At 42.8% G+C, this 25582-nt stretch overlaps 1 protein-coding gene across 11 annotated transcripts in view; it reads left to right on the forward strand.

Annotated features, from left to right (window-relative positions):
- Positions 1 to 23309, forward strand: part of MAPT (microtubule associated protein tau) — an 81401-nt gene extending 58092 nt beyond the window's left edge. For 8 of the 11 annotated variants that reach the window (XM_075176853.1, XM_075176852.1, XM_075176856.1 and 5 more), the window contains 9 exons: positions 451 to 500; positions 2326 to 2514; positions 5513 to 5621; positions 6258 to 6311; positions 13717 to 13988; positions 14301 to 14393; positions 16024 to 16105; positions 16540 to 16652; positions 21810 to 23309. In XM_075176853.1, coding sequence (XP_075032954.1) covers positions 451 to 500; positions 2326 to 2514; positions 5513 to 5621; positions 6258 to 6311; positions 13717 to 13988; positions 14301 to 14393; positions 16024 to 16105; positions 16540 to 16652; positions 21810 to 22025 — 1178 coding nt within the window. In that variant the 3' untranslated portion in view covers positions 22026 to 23309. Of the gene's footprint in view, positions 1 to 450; positions 501 to 2325; positions 2515 to 5512; positions 5622 to 6257; positions 6312 to 13716; positions 13989 to 14300; positions 14394 to 16023; positions 16106 to 16539; positions 16653 to 19181; positions 19306 to 21809 lie in introns of all 11 variants that reach the window. The other 3 variants (XM_075176860.1, XM_075176861.1, XM_075176862.1) reach the window with 3 other exon arrangements.
- Positions 23310 to 25582: the final 2273 nt, after the last annotated feature.

Raw genomic sequence — 25582 nt, forward strand, 5'->3', positions numbered from 1 at the left:
ATAGGGACTCTCCACCTGTTACTGTAATTTCTATCATTGTGCTCTGTAAACCTAAATCTTGTTCCAGCACGGGGGACCTAAAGTTACATTTGGACTGTTAAGAGTACATTTTGTGCTTTTTTTTTTACATGATCACCTATGAGCTTTACACACAGTATGCTGAACAAGAGAAGTGGTACTGTGCAGGGAGTTAATAATACATTTATTTTAAAGCCAGGACAGAAATTAGGGACATTTGACAACTGATGGTGACAGGCATTTTGTGAGCTGGGCCAACATTTAAACAATTGGGTACTAGGACTCTTTGCGAATGGATAGGCTTCATTCTATTTTGTTCCAAAACACTGGCTTCCACTGTGTAGGCGATGGGTGCACGTTAATAACTGAGGTTCAATGAGATACTACTGTTTCAGTTACTGAAATAAAGTTTAATGTTTTGTTTGTTTGCAGCTCATGATCAAGAGAAGCACCAGAGAGACTTGCAGGAGAAAGGAGGGCAGGTGAGTGTGACAAACCATAATATCCCTCTCATACCTGCAAAGCACTAGAGACAAAGGAATGTGGAGCTGTTACTCCACTGTTTCTATACTCCACTTACATAGATTTCCCCCAGTGTTCCTCCCTGAACTGTATGTGTAAGTGTGACCAGTCTTCACGTAAAACCTTATTTTCTGCTGATTCATCCAGCATCAGTAATTCCATACCCATACACCCTAAATATAGTTACACGCAAGCCCTCATCTCTCCTAAAACCAGCAGGATTTCAAATATATTTTTAACATACAGATAAGTTTTCCTCTAGATCATGGATTGGGACCATAGAATTCATAAACAGCTAGAGTGGAAAAAGTTACCAATCGCTGTTGTAACCTTCAAAACCTTCTGCCAGTTATGCTTTTTTTTATTTTTTTATGCATACTTTTGATTTTTGATATTTCACTGTTTTATATTTTGTTTGTACTAGAGCAACAATTAAAAGTGCATTTTTAGCTACCGGTAAGTGCTTTCATTTTGTTCAAAACAAGTGTTACCAATTCTCAAATCCATTGTACGGTGCCCAAATATTTAACCATAAAGTAGCATACCCTGTAGCGGGACGGTCCTTAAAATATGTACTATTTATATTATTGAGAATGAGGGATATTGTTTATCTCTATCTGCAACGTAATTCTGTCTAAAACAGATAATACGTGAAGATGGCATTACATAAGCCAAAATTGGCTGCATATTTACAGGTTTTTGTACAAATAAACAAGTGATTTTAGCGTTATATCCCTAGATTTTGCAGCGCTCTCTGCTCTGTTTGAATGAAGGTTGTGTGGACAGGTTGAGTCTTTTTGGGTGTGTTTCCCCTCATCTCAAGTGATACAACAAGCTTTTGGTAGGGCCACCGAAACAAACTTATACATTATTGTTATAATGACGGGACATGTGACATCACAGTGATATGTAAGTTGATGTAGTCAATACAGTAACAGGACAGCCAACTGACAAATAATGTAATATAATTGAATTGCATGGGTTGGACATTCAGCTTAGATTTATGAGTCCATTACAATAATAAAAGTGTCTAACCTGCTACACCATCCTAGTTCTAACACAGAAACCTCCCTTAACATTAAAGGATCGTTCTACCCAAAACTGACACCTCAGCTTTAACTGGAATAGCTAAAGTAAAACCTGATTCCAAAAGATTATGCCCAGTGTTGCTGTGCTCGCTCTCGTACACTTCTGTTGGTAGCATATTGGCAGATAACATACTCCCTGTCTGACCTCATGGGACTCTCCTCACTTACGTGGCTTTTCGTGGAGCATGCAGAACAGAGCCGTAACTTAGAATTCTAGCGCCTGGGGCGAGAGAGACAAATGCTGCCCCCCTAGCCCTCAATGTTAACCAAATGAACTTAAAATGTTCCTAAACTGCGCCCCCCTTCAGAGTTGCGCCCTGGGCGGTCACCCCTGTTGCACAGCCCTAGTTACGGTCCTGATGCAGAATTGAGCAGAGTAACTAGTGCATACAAGATTTCCTGCTGGTTAGCCTGAATTATAGGTAGATATTTTGGGACCAGGTTTTAACAACGTTCCACCCAAAAATTTGCAGTTCAATCATATTTTAGAAATACAGGAAGCTTAGTACTTGTTTTGCAAAATGAGAGTTTCGTCCATTTTTGGATCACACTCGCAGGACATAAGGGTACACTTTTAATTGTTGATCCAGCAGTCTCATCATTCACAAAATCTTTGATTAATTTTTTAATTTTACTTACTTTTAATTTTCAACATTTGTTTTGATTTTCATTTAACGTTTTGTTTTACGTTTGGAAGATATCATCAACTCCACCCCTTGCCAAACACCTGACAAGCAGAACTTCCACAATCCCCAAAAGATCCCCCTCTGCTAGCACAATTTCCCAGAACAAAACTTCCAGTCCAACAGTGCCTCCAGCGCAGAACCTTACTCGGCGAGCTTCCCCTGCCAAGTATCACGCGCTGGGGACCTCCATATGGGCGAAGGTAAGGGGAGCACCAGTATGAGCCAATTGGAGTTTATGTAAAGTTTGGAACAGATTAGTGTGTATCCAATTTCAGTCACCACCTGTATTGTCAAATGAAAGATTTACCTTTTTTAGGAATTTAGAGATGAAATATTAAAAGACAATTTTCACAAAATTGAAATATAAATATAAAATCAGTGGCACAGTTTAAAGAATGTTCACAAATGAAAATTAAAATTTACTCTCTAGAAAACCAGAAACTAATGTTTTCACAAAGTAATCTCTCATCCCTAACAATCAGCCCAAATTTTCTATCTTGTCTCACTGAGTTTCAGTGGCTGCAAATAAATAAGGATAGAGAGGAGTATAACAGAACACTGTTCATAACTGAGCACACTGTGGGCCTGATTCAAGTCTGAACACAGAAGAGGCGTCGTGTGTGTGGTCATTACTTGACCTTAAAGTACAGGCGTTCATGCTTGCACGGCAATAAGGCTTTTACAGACAACCGCCAAACAACTGGGTCAGTTTAATTTGACAACATACTTTAGTAAACAGATGTGCTTCAGGGGTATATTTACTAAACTGCGGGTTTGAAAAAGTGGAGATGTTGCCTATAGCAACCAATCAGAATCTAGTTGTCATTTTGTAGAATGTACTAAACAAATGATAAGTAGAATCTGCTATAGGCAACATCTCCACTTTTCAAACCCACAGTTTAGTAAATAGCAAATGGGTAACAGTCCTGTAGGCGGGAGCAAGAAGTGGTTATCAGTAGGTGAGGCGCAGGTCAGAGGCAGATCTAACTCAGTAAGTTGGAGAGTATTACTAGAAAAGGTTTGAAGTATATAAAGGGGTGGTGCCGAGGGCTTTGTAGGTGAAGGTGAGTATTTTGTATTGGATTCTGATGGACATGGGGAACCAATGCTGGTATTTAAATAGTGGTGCGACGGATGTAAAGCTGAGGAAGAGGAAGATTATTCTTGCCATGGCATTCAGGACGGTTTGAAGTGGGGACCGATGGGTGAGAGGAATACCAGATTGGGGGACGTTGTAAGCTTTGAGATGATGAGAGAAAATTGCAGAGGGCAACCAAGGTGTCACCCTTGAAATGGGAGGAGGGATGATGATAAGCTTCGTTTTGGACATGTTGAGCTTTAGGTAGTATTGGAACATTCATGCGGAAATAGCAGAGATGCAGTTGATCACCACTGTAGACAAAAAGAGAGGTCAGGGGATGAGAGGAACAAGGGTACAGTTGAGCAGAATAATAAATGCAATTAACAGAACAAGGACATGAAAGGGACAAAAATGATGATTGTGAGTGCACAGATAAGGGGTGATGGCCCTGCCTATGAGAGCTTATATTTTTAAAGGAGGGGATAGAGACAATAGGAACAACATTAAGCTTAGTGGACCGGGTAGGTGGCAGTGGAGTTAATTGCTAATGTTGGAAAAGGACTATGATGGCCATGCCCTATACACTAAAAACAGTGTCAGCAGTAAATACAAGAATAGGAGGAAGAAAGCAGCACTCCTGGTTTGAGCTGTGCAGAGTAGATTGATGAGAACTCAGTACAAAAAATAAAACATCAGTTAACTGTCCCTTAGAGTTTTGGCGGTGGTCTGTTTTTGTACTGCGTTTACCACTGGTCTTTGTTTTTACATACGTTGTATCTGCACCTGATTGGGTGATTTCTCCATGTTAGATGCTCAGTGAGTAACTTAGGTCACTGTTCAGGATATACACATACACTCTGAAGTGAGCTCTTTTATTGCAGCTGACAGTGTCATTCCATTGATATAATGCTGATCATTATTAAGTGACTTGAATATGCTTGCTGTATTTTTAGACCTCTGACCTCCATATTTCCCTTGTTAATATTTAATTAGCCTTAGCATGATCATCTATACATTGCAGAGCTTCATACATAATGAGCGCATTCTCATACAATGTTCAAGCTGTTGCAGAGTCTATATATTATGCACTTACCAATAGGAAATTCATTGTTTCCCTATAGATGACTGTTTGTGAACAGCATATTTACTAAATTGTTTTGGGTCTGTTCCTTACATTCATTGACGGTATAGTTGTTACTGTCATTAATATATTTCGCTATGCATTCATTGATTTATTTACAGAACATTACGGTGTTGCACACAGTATGCCTTTGTATGTCTAGTCCAATAGTTATTTCATACATGTCTATTTGACATGTAGTAATTATATTTGATTGTTTTTGGCATATTTGAGAAACAACTGGTTACCTTGTTTCTCTAGTATCGTTTATTTATATAGCATCAATCATATTGCGCAGCGCTGTACTGTTCCATTGAAGGTTACAATCTAAATTCCCTACTACACACAGACTGGGGTCCATTTTGTCAGAAGCCAATTACCTACACAGTGGCTTAGTGGTTAGCACACCTGCCTTACAGCACTGGGGTCATGAGGTCGATTCCTGACCATGGCCTTATCTGTGTGGTGTTTGTATGTTCTCCCCGTGTTTGCGTGGGCTTCCTCCGGTGCTCCGGTTTCCTCCCACACTCCAAAAACTTACTAGTAGGTTAATTGGCTGCTTTCAAGTTGACCCTAGTCTGTGTGTGTATATTAGGGAATTTAGACTGTAGGCTCCAATGGGGCAGAGACTGATGTGAGTGAGTTCTCTGTACAGAGCTGTGGAATTAGTGGTGCTACATAAATAGCAGCTGCTGATGATGATACCATATGTTTTTGGAGGTGGGAGGATACCCATTCATACATGGGGAGGACATACAGACTCCGGTTGTGTATATATATATATATATATATATATATATATATATATATATATATAAAAAGAGAGAGAGAGAGATGCAGTATATATACTATTACTAGACTTGTTAAGGAATTTTAAACTGACTAATCTTTGCTGTTTTGAGGACCTGTGCCTTAAATGATAGACACATCATTGTTATTGATTGCATTGAGATAAACTTTTGTTACTTTAAGATAAACTTTGTTTTGTGAACAACAGGATGGAGTTCTGGAGAGCGCCGGAGGAAAGCTGCCAGTTTCCAGGAGCCCCGCCAACACATCCAGAATCCCTTCAAAGACTCCTACAGTCCCAAAGACTCCCCCTAATGGTAAGGCAACTTCTAGCTATTAATACAATTCGACATGCATATCGAATGTTGCTCAGCTGTGAACTTGTAGCACTGAAATAATTGGTATGAAGGTTAAAGTTAGACTAGTTTTAACCATATTTGATAATAGATATTTGTAAATAAGCAGGGCATGATGTCATAAAAGATACAATGACCTCAGAGCCCTTTGAACTAATCCTGTAAGTCTCTAGAATTCTGCCATAGAACAGGGTATAAATAAGATGATGTACATGATAGGTGGGCTCAGGGTATACCAGAATTGGCTCAGAGGAATAAGTGGATTAGATAAACCTGCTTAGGCTGAATGGAAAGGTTGAGAACGATGAATGAAGGTGTAAGCATAGATTGTAAGCTTGCGAGCAGGGATCTCTTACCTCTCTGTCTGTATGTATTACCCAGTATTGTTTTATTAATGTTTGTTCCCAATTGTAAAGCGCAACGGAAATTGCTGGCGCTATATAAATAAATGTTGATGATGATGATGATGAAAATGGGAGGAATGTATGGATAGTCGTAGAACTGGTGTGACATTACAGATACAGTTATACACAGCAGTGTTCTGTTTTCAGAAACACAAAGATTAGTCTCTGATTAACATTTGCATTTCTTCCACAGCTGTGAGAAGGGAACAGAGGAAACCTCCTTCCAGCATGGGTAAAGGTGATAGAGGTGAGCAGATATTGGGTCATTTATGTGCAGATGGCACACACTTAGTGTGCTGTAATGCCTAACTCACACCATGTTCTTAGCTGCACCCCATTAGGTTCCCAATGCACATGTAGCAAGAGACGACTATTTATTTAAGAAAGCTTTGCCCAATGCATCATACACAGCTTCCAGTGATGCAGGAAACCCCATGGATGTAATCACCGATGTTACTGTATAATAGAAAGACTCTGGGGGCAGATTCAATTCCCAGAAAATCTGTGCGAGGTGCCTCCAGAACAGCCGTGAGACACCTTGTGCAGATTTTTTTTTACAAAAATAACGCACGCAAAAGTGATCGTTCATTTTAACTGTAATATCAATAAAAATGTACGCTTGCGGCCAATTGAATCTGCCCCTGGGTCTAGTGAGACCCAGACAATCCATTCTACATGATGTAATCATGGTTTAGTACGGCGGTTCCCAAACTGTGCGCCGCGGCTCCCAGGGGTGCCGCGGCGCTGTCACTGGGGTGCCGCGGGCCAGACATTAAAAAAAACAAAGCACAGAAACTTACCAATCCGTCGGGCGCCGGGACCCAGCAGCCTCCTCTCTCCTGCAATTGTCACTGAATATCGAAGTCAGTAACAAGCTGCAGGAGAGAGGAGGCTGCTGGGTCCCAGCGCCCGACGGATTGGTAAGTTTCTGTGTTTTGTTTTGTTTTTTATGCCTGGCGCGGGGCAAAGTGAGAGGGATCGTGGCAGAGGAGGGGGACAGAGGATTGTGACAGCAGGACAGAGGAGGGGGACAGAGGATGGTGAGAGGGGGACAGAGGATGGTGACAGCGGGACAGAGGAGGAGAGCAGAGGATGGTGACAGCGGGGCAGAGGAGGAGAGCAGAGGATGGTGACAGTGGGACAGAGGTTGGTGACAGAGGATGGTGACAGCGGGACAGAGGAGGAGAGCAGAGGATGGTGACAGTGGGACAGAGGTTGGTGACAGGATGGTGACAGCGGGGCAGAGGAGGAGAGCAGAGGATGGTGACAGCGGGACAGAGGTTGGTGACAGCGGGACAGAGGAGAAGAGCAGAGGATGGTGACAGTGGGACAGAGGAGGAGGACTGGATGGTGACAGCGGGACAAAGGAGGGGGACAGAGGATGGTGACAGCGGGGCAGAGGAGGGGGACAGAGAGCAGAGGATGGTGACAGCAGGGCAGAGGAGGGGGACAGAGAGCAGAGGAGGGGGACAGAGGGGCAAAGGATGGGGACAGAGAGCAGAGGATGGGGACAGAGAGCAGAGGATGGGGACAGAGAGCAGATGATGGAGACAGAGAGCAGAGGATGGGGACAGCGGGGCAGAGAAGGGGGACAGAGAGCAGAGGAGGGGCACAGCGGGGCAGAGGATGGTGACAGTGGGACAGAGGATGGTGACAGTGGGACAGAGGTTGGTGACAGAGGATGGTGACAGCGGGACAGAGGAGGAGAGCAGAGGATGGTGACAGTGGGACAGAAGTTGGTGACAGCGGGACAGAGGAGGAGAGCAGAGGATGGTGACAGTGGGACAGGTTGGTGACAGCGGGGCAGAGGAGGAGAGCAGAGGATGGTGACAGCGGGACAGAGGTTGGTGACAGGATGGTGACAGCGGGACAAAGGAGGAGAGCAGAGGATGGTGACAGTGGGACAGAGGATGGTGACAGCGGGACAGAGGAGGGGGACAGGATGGTGACAGCGGGACAGAGGAGGAGAGCCTAGGATGGTGACAGCGGGGCAGAGGAGGCGGACAGAGAGCAGAGGATGGTGACAGCAGGGCAGAGGAGGGGGACAGAGAGCAGAGGAGGGGGACAGAGAGCAGAGGAGGGGGACAGAGGGGCAGAGGAGGGGGACAGAGAGCAGAGGATGGGGACAGAGAGCAGAGGATGGGGACAGCGGGGCAGAGAAGGGGGACAGAGAGCAGAGGAGGGGCACAGTGGGGCAGAGGAGGGGCACAGCGGGACAGTGGAGAGGGACACAGCATGAGAGGGGCAGTGGAGGGGGACACAGCGTGAGAGGGCAGAGGAGGGGACAGCGTGTGAGAGGGCAGAGGAGGGGGGACAGCGTGACAGAGCAGAGGAGGGGGGACAGCGTGACAGAGGGCAGAGGGGGCAGTGTGAGAGAGGGCAGTGTGTCTGGATGCAGAGGGGGCAGTGTGTCTGGATGCAGAGGGGGCAGAGTGCCTGAGGGCAGTGTGTCTGGATGCAGAGGGGGCAGAGTACCTGAGGGCAGAGTGTCTGGATGCAGAGGGGGCATTTTTGCATACAACTAAATAAGTATTTCTGTCCTGACCTAAATACTTATTACAATTTTTTGACCCAACTACTTGTAAAACAGGACTGCTCAATAATTATTTTGGAGGGGTGCCTTGAAAAAATTTGGAGACTCTAAGGGTGCCGCGAACTGCAAAAGTTTGGAAACCACTGGTTTAGTGTATGCTTGTATATAAATGAGATACATACACTTTGCATGTAGGCTTTTCATCTTTCTATCTATGGGGGACAGAGGAAATATTACTTCTAAAATCTTAAGCTCTTTCCCCTCAATACCATGGAAGCCTGCCGAGAACTTCGGTTCTCTTTTAGTGGGCGCTGGTTTTTTTTAGGTGGGCACTGTTTTTTTATGACTGTTTATGGCAGCCACTATATTTTAAACTTTATTATTTCATTTTTCCTTTACTTTAATCTGCATCCCTCAGCCAGGTATTGGGATGCCTGGAGCATGCAAAGGAGGTACCGCAATGTCCTCCGGTGCGGACCCAGTGACTGCCGCCGCACTTAGTGACCGGGATCCCCGTGCCTCCAGCACCATCTAAATGGGACCAGCACTGGAGGCACAGCAGCAAGGTGTTTGCCCTCTCCTCGTAGAGAGTCAGAAGAATTGTCACAGTCAACCCCCAGCATCGGGATCTGCATGGGAAGAGTGAGGGCGGGGTGCCCCGCTCTAGGCAAAGGGAGGTAGGTGTGTTGAGCCCTGGGGGAAGTTGCCATCCCTGCACAACACCTCCTCACTTCCCACACTTGTAAGCAGCATTCAGCAGCTTTTACTCCTCCCCTTCTTCCCTTTTCTCAGCGGGGAAGCAGTGGGTGAGAGTGGTGGGTGATGTTTGCCTGTTTTTTTTCCCTTTTTATAGGCTGTATCTGTTTTGCAGATCCACCCCCACCCTTGAATTGTGCACTGCAGCTATATTTCCTCTCTCTTCTCTCTTTATTCCTTCATCCTCACTATGTCTGGGAAGGGAATTGCTTCTAATGCCCAGATTGGAGGAGAAACAGTGCCAAAGGTTTTCGCCTGTACCAAATGTCAACTGCCTTGTGCCCAGTTTAGGGTACATGCTCTGTGCATGGCTTGTGAGTTAAAGGACAAGTGGCCATGCCGGATGTGGGAGGCCACTACTGATATGCAGAACCAAGTTGGGGCAAAATCTTTGGCCCTGGCTCTCACAGCTTGTCACAAGTTCTAGGGAGCCAATCAGGCATCCTCCTTTCTCCATCTCTCCCTCAAGATTCATGTGGGCCTTCTGTATCCTCCCCTGCAGTACCCAAGAAAAGATGACTACGATCTTGGAGCTTTCCTCCCAGGAGGAAGACGAGGTGGCTGAAGATTCGGATCCTCAGGTTTCCTCATTCCCTGACGGGGACAACGACAGAAGTAGTGTTAGCTGAAGGCACTAAATATTTAGGACAGCAGGGAATCAGATTTACAACAGTTTGCTGCTTAAGAGTAAGAAGAATCAAACAGTTTCTTCTCCTAAGTTAGAGGACCTTTTATGTGATGCCTGGACCAGGGCTGATCATAGGTTTTAGCAGGTTGTAATCCCTTTATTCACTCCCTAGACGATGAAATTACCTCGCCGCCTAAGATAGATGCTCCTATAGCTTGCCTGTCCAAGATCATCACCATTCTGATTTTGAATATAGCCAACCTAAGGGATAGCATGGATAGGACTCTGGCTCTTCTCATGGGGAAGTTTTGTTTGGTCCTGAGTTGGTCAAGATCATTTCTCTGACCAGAGGAGGAAGAAGTCCTTTTATTCCTGTAAATACCCCCAGGTCTAAGGGCCCTTGATTTTGTTCCTTTAGTTCCTCTGCTCCTCATGGACGTCAGCAGAGAGGGTCTCCAGTAGCGGGAACCTGTCTGATTCTCTTCCAAGATCGGTGGTTCAGTTCCACCACAGATGCATAGTGGAGATGACTTGCATAGCGAGCATGCATCATAGATTTAGCCGCCCAGACAGTTCTTCACCACTGGCCTCTCTGGAGACCAAGCAAAGTGTTGGGTTCTAAGGAAAGCCATTCACTGCATATTCTCCTCAGGAGTAGTGGTCCCCGTTACCGAAATTAACAGTGGGGGTTGTTTTTTTTTTTTGTTGTTTTTTTTTAACCATTTTGGTTCAGAAACCATATGAGTCCTTCTGAGCCTCCGTCACCCTCAAGTGCCTGATCGTCCAGCTTCGGGTGGTCAAGTTCAAGATTGAATCTCTGAGGTGTGTCATCAACAACATGGAGCAGGGAGAGTTCATGGTGTTCATGGACGTCAAGGACGCCTACATTCATATTGCAGGCTGGGTGTCTCCTCAGATTTGCTGTAAAGTCCCAGAATTTTCATTTTTGGGCCCTACCTTTCGTCTTGTCTACAGAGTGTATTTACCAATATTATGGCAGATCGTGAGTTTCTGACATCCAGGGGAGTGAGTGTTATTCCCTACCTGGGCGAACTGATCAATACAGGCTATCCAACCTTGCTCCTGAACCATGTGTAGGAGATGACCTAGACTTTGAAATCTCATGGTGGGATAATCAAATATAAAAAATCCTGCCTGAATCCTTCCCAGCGAATGGTATTCTTGGGGTTGGTGTTCAGGCCCTTCCAGCAGAGGGTGTTCCTGCCGGAGGCTGGGCGGCAATCACCCTTCAGTACCGTTTTCAGGTCTTTTGGAGAACTGCAAACCCAACTTCTTCAGTAGGCAGGCCCTTCATTCCGGCAATGGTCTTTTCACCTGGAACTGTTCCAGAAGCTGGTGGTCATGTGGGGTCTACCAGATGTTGACATGATGGCATCTCAATTGAACCACAAGGTGGAGCGCTACTGCTCCAGGACAAGAGACCATTCAGAATTTTGGTAGATACCATGTTGGTAACTTGGGATTTTTACCTGTTCCTTCTGGTAGCAATGGTTCCGTGGGTGCTCAAGATGATAATAGGAGAGCATCCTCGGGGTATTCTGGTTTTGCCAGACTGTCTGAGAAGAACATGGCACATGGACATTCTCAGCATGGCAGATGGCTTCTGCTTCTAAGACCAAACCTGCTAAGTCACGGTGCTTTTCTGCACCAGGTTTAAATCGGCTGGCTTTAATGGCGTGGCTGTTGAAGCCAGGATCCCTAAAGCCCTTTATATTCCGGATTATGCTCAAGACTGGTAAGACGGTATTGGTCAGCAAGTAGCGCAAGGTCTAGCTAACCAACATTTTCTGATGCGCATGGAAGATGTTTTCTACCTCTTCATTTTGGTTGGCCCGTTTACTTCTCTTCTTGCAGGAGGGTTTGGATGAGGGCTTGGGACTTAGCTCCTTGAAGGTCCAGGTGTCTGCCTTATCAGTTTTCTTTCAGAGAAAAATAGCACTTTTGACATAAGTGCAGACCTTCTTACAAGGAGTGATACATGTGCAGCCTCCATACATCCCCCTTGAGAACTTAATCTTGTGCTGTCAGCATTGTAGCACCCTCCTTTTGAGCCGTTTCCACAGCTAGGAAAGATGTAGAGCTAGGGGCTCTGTCTTGTAAGTTTCAGATAGTGTTGTCCCTCTGACTAAGCCTTCCTTTCAGACTAAGGTTTCAAGTTCCATCTAAATCAGAACATTGTGATGGGTCTGCAGATGAAGAGGGCTTTCTGCACTCTCTGGACATGGTCAGTGTCTGAAGGATCTATGTTCATATGACACATGAACTGCGCAGGACTGATGACCTCTTAACCCTCTTTGGTCCCCACAAGAAAGGTTGGCCAGCTTTTAAACAGAACTTTGCACTGTGTATTACATCGGGGCCGGTAAGCCAAAAATGTGATGGCACATTCTTCCAGGTTGGTGGGTGGTGTTTGGGTTGCGCAGCATGATGCCTCGGCAAAGCAGCTGTGACAGGCGACCATCTGATCTTTGGTACACACTTTCACTAACGTATACCATTTCAACATTTTTGTGTCCAAAGATGCCAACTTGGATCTAAAGCGCTGCACACTTCTACTTCTGAGCGTATCCTCTCATAGAGCTTTGGAGGTCCCTAGCGTTTCCAGTGTCCCCTATGGATGAAAGAGGAAATGGGATTTTTGTACTTGCATTAAATCCTTTTCTCTGAGTCCAATGGGGGGCACTGGACACCCTCCCTTTACAGATTGGCTCTTGTTTTTGTTCTTGTTTAGTTTATTGCTCATGTTCTTCTTCTTGGAGAACATTGTTCTCTGCTCTGCCTCTTGTTTTGTACTACTTGTTCTGTCCTCTGGGCTTTGTTAGAATAATATTGAAGTTCCAGACTGGCTTCGGGTGTATAGAGAAGGAGGCATTTGAGTTAATTTTAAAAGTGCCCAAGCTCCTGTCACTGCACACTATATACCCCAGCATTTCCAGTGTCTCCCCTTGGAATCAGAGAAAAGGATGTAGGTACAAAAATCTCATTGTTATAGCCCATAAACATAAAACCTCTTAAAGTACACATATCCCTTTAAACTTCAAAAGCAGTAGCATCTAAATACTTTATCAATTCAGTTCATTTGGCAGAAATAGCTAAGGAAAGTTGTGGAAGACCTGTCCAAGAGAGTATTTATTTTTAAAATGTGCCGATTTTTCGTCACATAATGCCCCAAAAATGGCTTTACTTACTCTACTATGGTGAAACAAATGTCCCTTAAAAAAGCAACACCATAAAATTCACTTTGGTAGGATGATAAATAAAAAAAAATGTACTGCCGGTGAAAAGTGCATAAAACAACGAGGCCTCTAGAAGCACTTTTGGCATGGACCTGAGGAAGTGAAAGGGTTAATCTTTTGCTGTAACTGTGGCTGGATAACTAATGCTACTGATACTTATTTATGTATCAATACAGCATCTTTATAGAAGTTTTATAAGTCTTAAGTAACATTGTAGAGAATTAACATGTACATATGTTTGAAAAATGACAATATGTGGAGGAAAGTCTTATTTGTTGCAGTGTTTTTTTAATGTGTTTTTAGAACATGACTTTCCTGTTTAGCTCCTGATCCACTTTAACATTGCCCCTCCAAACCCAAGTTTGTTGACTTACAGTGATTTGGTGGTAAAAAGCTAAAATTGTTATTTTGAATTCAAGTATTGAATACATTCTATTTTTCCCGAAACGAAAAAAAAAAATCTCCAATTTTCTTCCAGCTGAGTCACCAAAGTCTGGTGAGAGAAGTGGATACAGCAGTCCTGGATCGCCAAGTACTCCCACAAGTCGTTCACGTACACTTTCCTCACAGTTGCCACCTAACCGTGAGCCCAAAAAGATTGCCGTAGTGCGTACTCCTCCCAAATCTCCTGCCTCTATCAAGAGCCGCCTTCAACCACTCCCAAGTCCAGTGGCAATCCCAGACCTAAAAAATATAAAGTCTAAGATCGGTTCAACCGAGAATATTCGACACCAGCCAGGAGGTGGCAAGGTACCTCAGCATTATTAGATGTATGTTGTTAAAATATAACAAAGAGTGAAGAATAACCAGAACAGATGGTGTTGGGTGGAGTTATATAGAGAGTTGGAGATAATGAACTAAATCTGTGGGGATTGGAAGAAACTATGTAAATGGACAATGTGGCCTAAGCATGTCCCCCCACCTCTTCTTACATTGCTTCTCATATATAAAACCTTCACATTTCCCAAATACCTAATGCATTACACTCAATTGGCTCATTGCACATGCTGCCCCTTTTTTTGTTTTGTTTGACCAAGCCCAACAACCTCGTTCCTCCCACAGGTGCAGATTGTCCACAAGAAAATGGATGTGAGTAATATCCAGTCTAAGTGTGGATCCAAGGACAACGTGAAGCATGTTCCTGGGGGAGGAGCAGTGAGTGAAACCGTCTGTATGCAAAACTCTAACGCTCATAACCAGTACATCCTCATACAGTGAACCATGCCATACCAACACTGTTCAACACATTATAGTAACATTTTACAGGAAACTCAGCTAGTAAAGTTTAATAATTTACGAATATGGTATGTACAATGGTTGAAGTGGGAGTGTATACAATGGTATGCCAAACTGACACTCTAACTACCTTCATTGTAACACTATCAAATTCAGTTCACCTGCATTCCCATTACATTTTTCATGGCGCCATTTGCATGTTTCACTAAGTGGAAAGAAGTTAACACAATCCCTGCAGGGTGCAAACGTAAACATGGCATTTCTGTATATTTGGTGCAATTTATTTGCTGAATTTAACAAATTGAAAATAAATAAAACAAGTACAGTAGAATGTGAAAAAGTTTTTGCAGACCCCCATAATATAACCTGACCCCACTCTCCCCAGATGCTTGATGCCAGGAATTGATCACATTTGCAAACAGCTCATTTAAATTTTCATGACACTGTAGTTCACTACTTAGTATTACAATTAGTTTAGTCCTCTAAAAAAGAAAAAGTAATGTGTGGAGTTCTAGCAGAGTAGACGGATTGAGTCCTTCAGCCCTGCCAACTGCAGCGCTATCCGCACCTCCGCTTTAGGTAAGGGGGGAAGAGGAGTGGTGGCGGAGTGACAACACCCACCCTGCCATTTGCTTGCAGTGGGGCAGTCATATTAAGGTACGATTGTTGTAAACATGAATTTTTTACATATGTATGTATTTTTGTTTAGTATCCCCCGCAAATATTACTTGTTATTTAGTATCCCTTGCAATAGTTACTTGATTTTAAATATGCATAGAGGAAAACAAAGTACATATAATATTTAAATGCGTTGCTACCTTTAGGAAACTTTAATTTGTTGGTTTGTACGAGCCCTGGTGCAGCTTTTATGAAATACATTGCTTTATCTTTTTTGGATTCCTCCTGTATTTTTCACTACCCTATTCAATAATGATTGTTTATTTTTCTTGTCCCTGGATAAGACAATTGTATTCAGTGTGCCAACAACAGTTAAATGTATTCTATAAGGGTTATGGATGATAAGAACTGATTGGATAATATAAAGACCTTGGTGGAAAATACAGCTGGAAAGCAAAGTAACATATAAAGTAAAATACTAAAAGCTGCATGTGAGCAATAAACAAACATGTAAATTAAATGTGTCCAAAGGTGAAAACTTCCATTAACCTTTACGCTCCAAAGTTTAATTTCCATTTTTACAGCTAGCTTATATAACACAGCTAACTTGCTTTATTTTTTGGTCAGAAATTAGACTGATATGAGGACGCATTCTTACTCTGCTTTGGGTGTCTTTTACAGTGCCCCTGTTGACTACACACATTGGAGGCAGCAATTTTGCTGAGGGAACACCATATTCATGATAATATAGCCTAGAATTTCACTAGGAAACTATGCTTTAGTCATGTTACTGGTTCCTGGTTAATTCATAGGCTGCGTTCACAAAGCAGCGTGGGGAAGGGAATTGCACTTGTAACTAATTCTTCAGCTGTTGCTGGGAGTCGGATCACTGTAACCACCTCTCCCATGCTGTCTTTTCCCCATTCCTCAGGTGCAGATAACTCACAAGCCAGTCGATCTCAAACATGTGACTTCCAAGTGTGGCTCTATGAAGAATATCCACCACAAGCCAGGTACAGCCATGCCTTTGTATGTCATCCATATGGTTAAGTAATCTAGTAGGAATTACAGTTGCAGTCTGAGTGCTGCTCATTTATATTCTGTAAAGGAGAGAGAGATATATGTGCAGAAGGAGAGAATTACTGGCATCATTGCACATTTATCTATGTGTAATTATTAGAATATTATATATATATATATTATTTATTTTATTGCTGTATTATTAGAATTTGGATGACTAAGGTCACTGTGAAGGGATATCCATATATCGAGATAAAAAGTTATACATACTGTTTTTTCCCACTGTTGAAGACTGACAAGGCCCAACAACTGGGAATGCTGGGAATTTAAGTTCCACACCAGCCTTAGATGCATACATCTAATTAATTAATACATATATTTTTGCAATAAATAACTTTTATCCTTCACCCTTCCTTTCCTGTTGCAGGTGGAGGAAATATAGAAGTGAAGTCTGAGAAACTGGATTTTAAAGAGAAGGTTCAGTCTAAGATTGGCTCACTGGACAATGTCTATCACTCGCCTGGTGGAGGAAACAAAAAGGTACAGTGTTACTGCCATTTTTCCAAACCACGAAATCATGGTAGCATGGGAATGTCCATTATAACTGCCTCCATGGATATTAATACATAAAAAGATAGAATTTTCTCCTGAAGGAAGACTCCACCTCCTCTTGGTAGCAATCTGATGTGAGTTCCTTCCCTAAACCTCCATCCCTTAGCTCTTGATGGCTCCTGGAGCCGAAGCAGATGACCCATTTTCTGCCAGGGATGGAGAGCTGGAGCCACCATGTATAATTCAGCAGGGTGTCTGTGATCTGAAAGTAGCATTTGATTGGACACTTGCCACTGTGATCTAGTAATGTGCCGTTTTCACTGCACACTCCACAATCCATGCGGATTTTACTCAGCATCGGCATGCTACCTGGGGGTAGGCTTCCTTAGGGATAAAACTGTAGTTCTCCTTTAACATCATTACAGACCTCTAACCCTTCTGTTGTCAAAGTAGTTGCACAATTGGTGGGGAATTGCAGGTGGCAGCTCTCTGGATGAGATTAATGAGCCGTGGAGGGACAGACTTGGACATATCTCACTGCTCTCATTGCCACCACTGTGTGACTAACCCGTCAAATCTTTGTGTGCTGGTGCTTCTGATAACAGCTTGTAAGCACTTTTTTCTAGGTTTTGTTTGGGGAGACTCTGCCGTTGTAAGTACGGCCCTGGGACTCTTACTTTAACTTTCCCTAATCCGCTAAAGTCAATGCTAACTCTGATAACAAACGCTGGTCTCCACCCTGCACAATTTCTGGATCTCCACTGCGTACTCTGCACTCAATGTATCTCTGGAGAACAAATTCTGGGTCTCTGCTCTCCCGCTCTCATTTCACCGTGAAGAATTCCTTGGTTTCCTCTTCACTCATTCTCTCTGCAGAACAATTCCGTCTATTCCTGGGTCTCCTTTCCAGTCAGCCAATCTTACCGACATGTTTCCTTCTCTCTCACCAAAACACTTCATTTCCACCCTGAAAAGCTCATCCATGAGGGAAAACATTGCTTTTTATGCGATATAAAAAAGGAACCATATTAGTTAAAAGTTAAAACATAACAATTGAACCACAGAACCGTTTATAACGCACATTAAAGTAACAATTGCTAATTCAGAGATGGCAGGACATGACTGGTAGTGCGGTCCAGAAGTGATTTTTTTTAATGGTAATTGTTTCCGCATAAAACTCTGCAAAACGATAACCCTTCCGTTTTGGAAGCACAAAGCTCTACGATATAATGTCTTGTGAAAAGTAATAATTTCCCTCATCCTCTGTCTTTTATTAGACATCTGCCCTCCTCTATCTTTTATTTGCTTTATTCTTTCACCACTCATAAACTTTCACTTCTTGTGTTATTCTCAGTTTCAGCTCCCTATTGACAGTGCCATAAGGGATATAATTATCTCTATATAAGAGAAATGTACTCCACTTGTTACAGTGTAAGGTTGGTGCAGGGAAGGGAAGTGTCGTCTGTGTTAAACATGTAGCGCAGGTATATAGGATTATAACAAGGAGATCAGAAGCAATAGGTGCAGAAATAAGGAGTTATTTAATAACGGGTTTAATGTGCACAAATGAGCTGTAACCCAAAACAACCAACTATGGATTAGCTTTCCAAGATATAATCTGTCTGATTGCTATTACAGCACAGCTCTGTATTTAGTGATAGGGCCTGATGCAGAATTGGCTATAAAATGGGCGTAATTTACTCTCAAAAAAGCCGGATGGAAAAAAAAAAAAGCCTATTTTCATCCACACGCTGAGCTTTACGCATCTGAAGATCAGTGCAGGTTGGCATCAGTAGCAAATGTACCCGGTTTACACCAGGCATATGGCACAGACACTTGCGTCCCATTTGCACCCCTATTTTTATCCATTTGTTTTATGTGCAATAAACGCATTCGCTATTAGGCATCAATAAAGTGTAAATATCAGTCATCATCATCCGCTATTGTACCTGCCCCTAACCACCTGAAGATAATACGCCTTACTCATGCGTCTGTGTCCCAGTTTGCATCTGCTCACAACTAGGCAATCATGTCCTTACTGTACTCAGCCGACATTAGAACCACCCCCACACGCAGACTGGAGAAAAGTGGCAGAATCACTCAATCTACATGGGTGCGTATACACTGGGCATGTTTAGAGCTTTTTCACTCACTCTAGATCTGCCCCATAATGTTTAAGGGCCATGGCATTTTACAACAGCTAAGAGACACTTGTGGGCCACGGCCATAGGTATAAGAATGTGTGATTTGGCTTTGCCATCACTCATTCAAATCTGTGTACATTTACAGTGTTATTTGCTGATGTTCCAGATGTAAGCCCTGAGGGATTATAAACAGGATGTGGGACAGATAGGCAAGTAGAGAGGTATACACCATTTCTGTAATATCCCTGATGGCTCTATGGTTTCCACTCTTAACCCTGCTTTAATTTCACTTTTCATACCATAACTCTCTCTTACTTATTTGACTAGTCCCACCCTCCCCTCATCCTTCCCCAACACATCTTGTCACCCCCAGAGAGAGAAAGGGAATGAAGAACAGTCAAGGGGATTCAGTTCCCCTCTAAATAGGCTCTACGAGGGCCTTCCACCCCCCCTGCCCGAAGAGACTGAGTTACCCAGCCTATTAGCTGCGGAGAGTGGTAAGTACCATGTTCCAGAGTGGGGTTTAACTGTTTTTCTGCCAAAGAAGCTGGGATTGAACGAAATTATTGAATTGTAAAGCAATTGCCACCATATGATAAACACTGGCCAAAGTGTAGGTATAAGCTACTGCACTCCAACGAATGCTGTGGTCCCTAGTCCCTACTGAATACGTGCATGTACGTTTAATATGTGTAAATTCAAAATATATGTAGATATAGTGTGTGTAATATAATGCAGTGTCAGATTTAGTCTACAACGGAAATCAGAGAACAGCGGAAATATCAGAAACGTTGACTGGACAGTTGACAGGAGACTGATGATTAGGGTGTGTTATACATGGATGACTTGCTTAATGTATATTGTTAGCAACATGATAAAGAATACACATGAAAAACAGGGACACACGTATGACCTAAAGTCTGCTCAGGCCATGAAATCCACTCTGTACTTTAAATCCCAAACAAGGTAAGTCAGTTATAGGAAAGTATTCACATTCATCCCTTTCATTTGGTTGAACAAGTCTGTATGATGGTAAAATAAAAATTGTAACATAAAGATTTTGGATGGGAAAAAGGGAGACAATCCTGGGAAAACTGAGGCACATCTGAGCCTTACATACCCCGTTTACAGGTATATTGCATTTTGGGTGCTATGTAAGAGTAAAATTAGCATGTGAAGTAGTTGCTATGAAACAATGTCACCTAGTGGATAACTAATGCAATTACTATAGAAAAAAGACGGTCACAGTACAATAGGATGTCAACCACTATTTTCAGAATGCCAGATCGTCAATACTCTGCCGTCAGAGAAGCAGTGAGGAGCCCTAGAATCCTTTCCTTCAGACTTAGATAAAGCGAAAGTCCCTCTGCTCAAAATACAGAAAGGGAGAGAAGGAAAACATATAGGCAGAATTTATCAAGGAGATATTTGAGCAACTTGCCGGTTTTTGGTGACTTTTTGGATTTATTAAAGACTAAACTGATGGAAAGTCGCTGGAAAGCCACGTTTGAGAAATGCGCCGCAAATCGCCATTCTGATGTTTTAGATTTTCTGAATGCAAAGCCCCAGATATATTAAGCCGTGGTTTTGCAACCCGCCAAGCAAAAGAGGTGCCTCTGAGAGGCAAGATGCTTTATATCGCACACCTATGGGCTATTAGCAGTCAGGAAGCCTATAAAAAACCTACACACAACCCCTGGGGAAAGATTGTGGATAATTTTGGAAGTTTTCATTTCAAAGAACAGCAAAAAAAACAACAACTTCAAAACCTTTCCAGTTTCCACAGACAGTCGCAGGTTTTCAAGAATTGAACCTGGAATTATATAACCTGTTAATGTCAATGCTAGCTTTGCTGGTAGATTTAATGCTATAAAGTCACAATATTTGTGTAACCCCAGGTTAAGCTAGTGAATGGTGTTGGTGTAGTCTCTTACAAACACCTAAATGGCAATTGTTAAAAAATATCCATTACTGAAGTCCTCCACATAACTGAGGAGGAGAGACGCAAGAGGGAGGAGCCTCAGCACCAGATCCAGGATCCGAGCAGGTCCCGCACTGCACATGAGTTTATAACTTGATTGGTCCTTGACTCCTTCTCAGAGCAGGAGGTGGTGCAGAGATTTTCCTTCAGCTACAGGGATAGTGCATGCTATAACATGTGTTTGCAATCAGCTGTACAAATGTAATTAACGGTTTTATTATTGCTGCCTGTATTATTAACAGGTAATATCAGTTCAATGATTTTTATATTCCTGTGTGTTCTTTTGCATATTTATAATCCCGATCAGTATTAGACATATCCTTCAGTGTCTTGTGTAGAAGAGCACAGCAGACCTGACCCTGATTTCAACAGCACACATATCTTGACATCCGTGCCTTGATAAATTTGGGAGTACACAAAACCGAAATATGTGCTTATAATACTAAACGCAGGTTGTGCTCAGATTGCGTGCCTTGATGAATCAGGCTCTATTTGTTTTCCTTCTCTCTCTTTTTTCCATTTGCAGTTAGAAGGCAGTAACATCCACTAAACTTGTCGCACACAATGGAGGAAGCTGTTTTGTGGACTGGTCCAATATACATGAGTAACCTGTGTCTCATGAATATTTAGCTATGAGGTGTCTAGGGAATGTCACAAATTAATTTTAAATTCATGCAGTCTCATAAATTTTGGTTCAGCCCACACAATGACTCCTCCACAGGGTTTTTGTTTTTTGCAACAGTTATACTTTAAAGGTAAAAGACAGTCATACATTCATATGTCTTGTTGTAGGTTAACATAGTATTAATATTTCAGGCTACCTCCTGCATGGTTGTCCTCTGATGTGCCTTTCAATAAGAAATCATTATAGAGCACCAGTCCCATACACCCAGCCATTTGTGGGCAAAATAAAATTCATAGGAATTGATTAGGATCCAACGACATAAATCAGGCACTTAATGCTTTAAAGATACTATTTGTGTACCCGCACTCATCAGCTCTTGTCACTTCTGCACACAGATTGAGTCCCACAAACTGAGTTTCCGGGAGAATGCTAAAGCCAAAACTGACCACGGAGCAGAGATCGTCTACAAGTCTCCCAACCCATCCGGAGAGACATCCCCTCGTCGCCTGAGCAACGTCTCCTCTACAGGCAGCATCAACATGTCTGACTCCCCGCAACTCTCTACGTTGGCTGACCAAGTCTCCGCCTCCCTCGCTAAGCAAGGCTTGTGATGTGCTGCTTTCAGTAGAGCTGAAGGTGTGAGAGATGTGTTCAACATGCAAAAAAAAAGGGAAAGTTACATAAAAGAAATGCCCATACAATTACAATTGAATAATGAAAATGCCTCTTGTATACTTATTTATTACACATCCCATCCTTGGAAGACATCTTCCACCACCTATTAGTAGCAGAGGGAAGAAACACACAGGTGTATTATTGATGTTTATGTATATTTTGTTTGCATAAGACACAGAAGGGGTGTTCAAGGTGAGTGTTAATCCTAAGTGCACACTAGCACTTACTTTAAAGGCCGAGGCAGAGCAGACCTAAGTCCTTTATTTTGTCATGTTACTTGCCATGCACAGGGACATACTACCACTACATCTCTACATACAGTCCGTGGAAGAGAGCATTAGATGTGTACCACCTGTGGCAAAGGGATATCTGTACTTTTTTAATAACTTGTTGCATTCTCAGTTCCCTTCCTAGTAACATTACTAATACATTCAGAGGACTTCATTTCATTCAACACTTACTCATTATTAATGTTCTAGAGACACAAAATATCCTTTACTTGTAACTGTAGAGAACTTCTGCCTCCAAACTTATTTCTATAGAGCCCTCTCCATATTGAACTTTCAAAGTAAGGACAAACCAAAGCATGTAGCAAATGCTGTATTGTTTGCGCTGCTGGAAGTGTAGTGTGACCTTTCCCTGCCCCTTTGTTTCATGCTACAGGTGCATTTTCTATAGAATTACACTTCACCCCATCTCTGGCATGCAAAGTGTTAAAATCCTTCCCATCTCCTTTCAGTTGCTATTAGAAAGAGAAGTCCTTTGGCACCACTGGCAGTGAACATGTTGACTCACACTGTTAGAGCATGGTAATACAAGTCCACAAACTTAAAGTGTAATCCAACACTAATTTGTCCTCGCCTACTCTTAAATAAATGAAAAACCTACCCAGAAATCTGCTCATTCTCTCCGCTTGGTGTGTGTGAATTATAACGGAATTGAAGAAATCGCAGTGGCTGCTAGTTTTTCTTTTTGTTTTTTTTTTGCAGATTGTCTTTCCTCTGCAAGACCCCCACCTCTATTGTCCCATTCCTTTCTAATTTCAGTATTGCCTTCTTTCTCTCCTCTGTTAATGTCATGGGTAAATCAACCACCACTATACACCCCTTTTCTCTCTGTTGTGTCTGTGGCTGTCCATATTCTGTGTCGTGTCTGACCAGCTGGTTTACACGGTCTGTTGCTGTATAAGTGGATTTGGAAATAAAGTTATTAATACAACATTGACTTCTACAGCTTGCATTTGTTGTTTCTGGATATGGGTAGGGCACATATATTTATATATATATATATATATATATATATATATATATATATATATATATATATACACACACACACCTCGGTCACAACATTAAAACTACTGATAAGTGAAATAAGTAACATGGATTATCTCATTACAATGGCACCTGTCACATGGTGGCATATTTTAGGGCAGAAAATGGACAGTCAGTTCTTTAAGTTAATGTGTTGAAAGCAGGGGAAAAGGGCAAGCGTAAGGATCTGAGCGCCTTTGACAGGGGCCAAATTGTGATGGCTACTCGATTGGGTGAGAGCATCTCCAAAACTGCAGGTCTTTTGGTGTGCTCCCAGTATGCAGTGTTTAGTACATACCAAAAGTGGTAACCAGTGACATGGTCATGGGCACCCAATGCTCATGTATGTGTGTGGGGAGTGAAGGCTAGCCGGTCTGGTCCAATCCCACAGAAAAGCTACTGTAGCACAGATTGCTGAAAAAGTTAATGCTGGCTATGATCAAAAGGTGTTTGAACACACAGCGCCATTGCAACTTGCTGCGTAGCCATAGACTGGTCAAAGTGCCCATGCTAGCTCTTGTCCACCACCAAAAGCACATACAGTGGGCACAGGGGCGACAGAACTAGACCATAGAGCAATGGAAGAAAACTGCCTGTTTTGATGAATCACATTTTCTTTTACATCATTTGGACAGCCAGCGGTGCGTTGTTTACCTGGGGAAGAGATGGCACCATGGTACACTATTATTATTGTAGATTTGTAAGGCGTCACAGTGCTTGGCAACGTTGTAGAGTAGGGAAAACAAGAACACATAAAACAAGAACAGGCAAAATAAATGCAGACATGAAAACAGTATAGAGGACCCTGCTCATTAGAAATCTTACATTCTAAGTGGAAGCAGGCACAGCTGAACCAAGAGGAGGGAGTGTGGCTTAGAGTGGAGATTGGGACAGCTGTGAGCATGTATTAGAGCAGGGTTTCCCAAACCCAGTCCTCAGGGCTCCCTAACAGTGCAGGTTTTCCAGATCAAATGTGACATAATTAGGACCACCTGTGGATCTGTTACAATGTGTCAGTCAGTAATGAATACACCTGTGCTCCAGCAAGGAAATATAGAAAACCTGCACTGTTCGGGAGCCCTGAGGACTGGGTTTGGGAAACCCTGTATTAGAGTGAATAGTATCAGGCATAAGGTAAGTTTTAGTAGTATTTTTAGGCTATGGAAAAGCCCATTTGGGCGTGGCAGAGAATTCCATAAGTGAGGTCAGCATAGGAGAAGTCTTGTAGACACGAGTGAGAGGTGGTTACCTGATATGAGACAAGGGTCAGGTCAAAGGTAGATCTAAGGGCAGGAGGGAGAATATTTTTGATATGAGATTTGAGATGTGTGAATGGGTGGCATTGAGGGTTTGCAGGGAGGGCGACTAATTTGAATTGGATTCTGGAGAACGAAGGGTGCCAGTGTAGGGTGGTGCACCAGATGTAGAGTGGTGAAAGAGGAAGATCAGTCTTACAGCAACATTTAGGATGGATTGAAGTGTGGACATAGGAGTGTCAGGCATGCCAGACAGGAGGTTCCAGTAGTCAAGACAGGAAATGAGAGAATGAATAAGAGTTTTTGTAGCATGTTGAGTAAGAAAAGGACATATTCTGGCAATGTTTTTGACATGGAATAGACAAGACTGGGGGAGTCTGGATGTGAGGAATAAGGCAACAGACTTGGGAAACTGCAGAAATTGTGGCAAGGGAAATTTATGGGGAGGTGGCGATTCTGATAGAAAAGGAACATAATAAGCTCTGATTTGTTATATTGAGCTTTAGGTAGTATTGGGCACCCATGTGGAGAGAGCTGAAAGACAGTTTGTTACATGAGGTAGTATAGAAGGGGAGAAGCCAGGGAAAAAGACATACATTTTGGTGTCAGCATTGTAGAGGTGGTACTAGAGGCCGAATAAGCAAATTAGTGCCCCAAAAGGTAAAAAAAAATAAAATGAATAAATGTAAAGGGCCAAGAACAGAGCTTTGTGGGATGCCAACATATCATGGGAGTGGAGGATGTGCGAGAGGTAGAAACACTACAGGAGCAGGGTGATGGGAATTGAACCAGGAAAGAACTGTGACACGAAGGCCAATGGAGTGAAGGGTGTGTAGAAGGAGGTGTCAAAAGCACCAGAGAGGTCCAAGAGAATGAGTAAGGAGAAATGACTCAGACTTTACAGTAAGTAGATCATCTATCATT

The sequence above is a fragment of the Mixophyes fleayi genome, chromosome 6 (assembly GCF_038048845.1).
Source record: "Mixophyes fleayi isolate aMixFle1 chromosome 6, aMixFle1.hap1, whole genome shotgun sequence".
Taxonomy (NCBI): Eukaryota; Metazoa; Chordata; class Amphibia; order Anura; family Limnodynastidae; genus Mixophyes; species Mixophyes fleayi.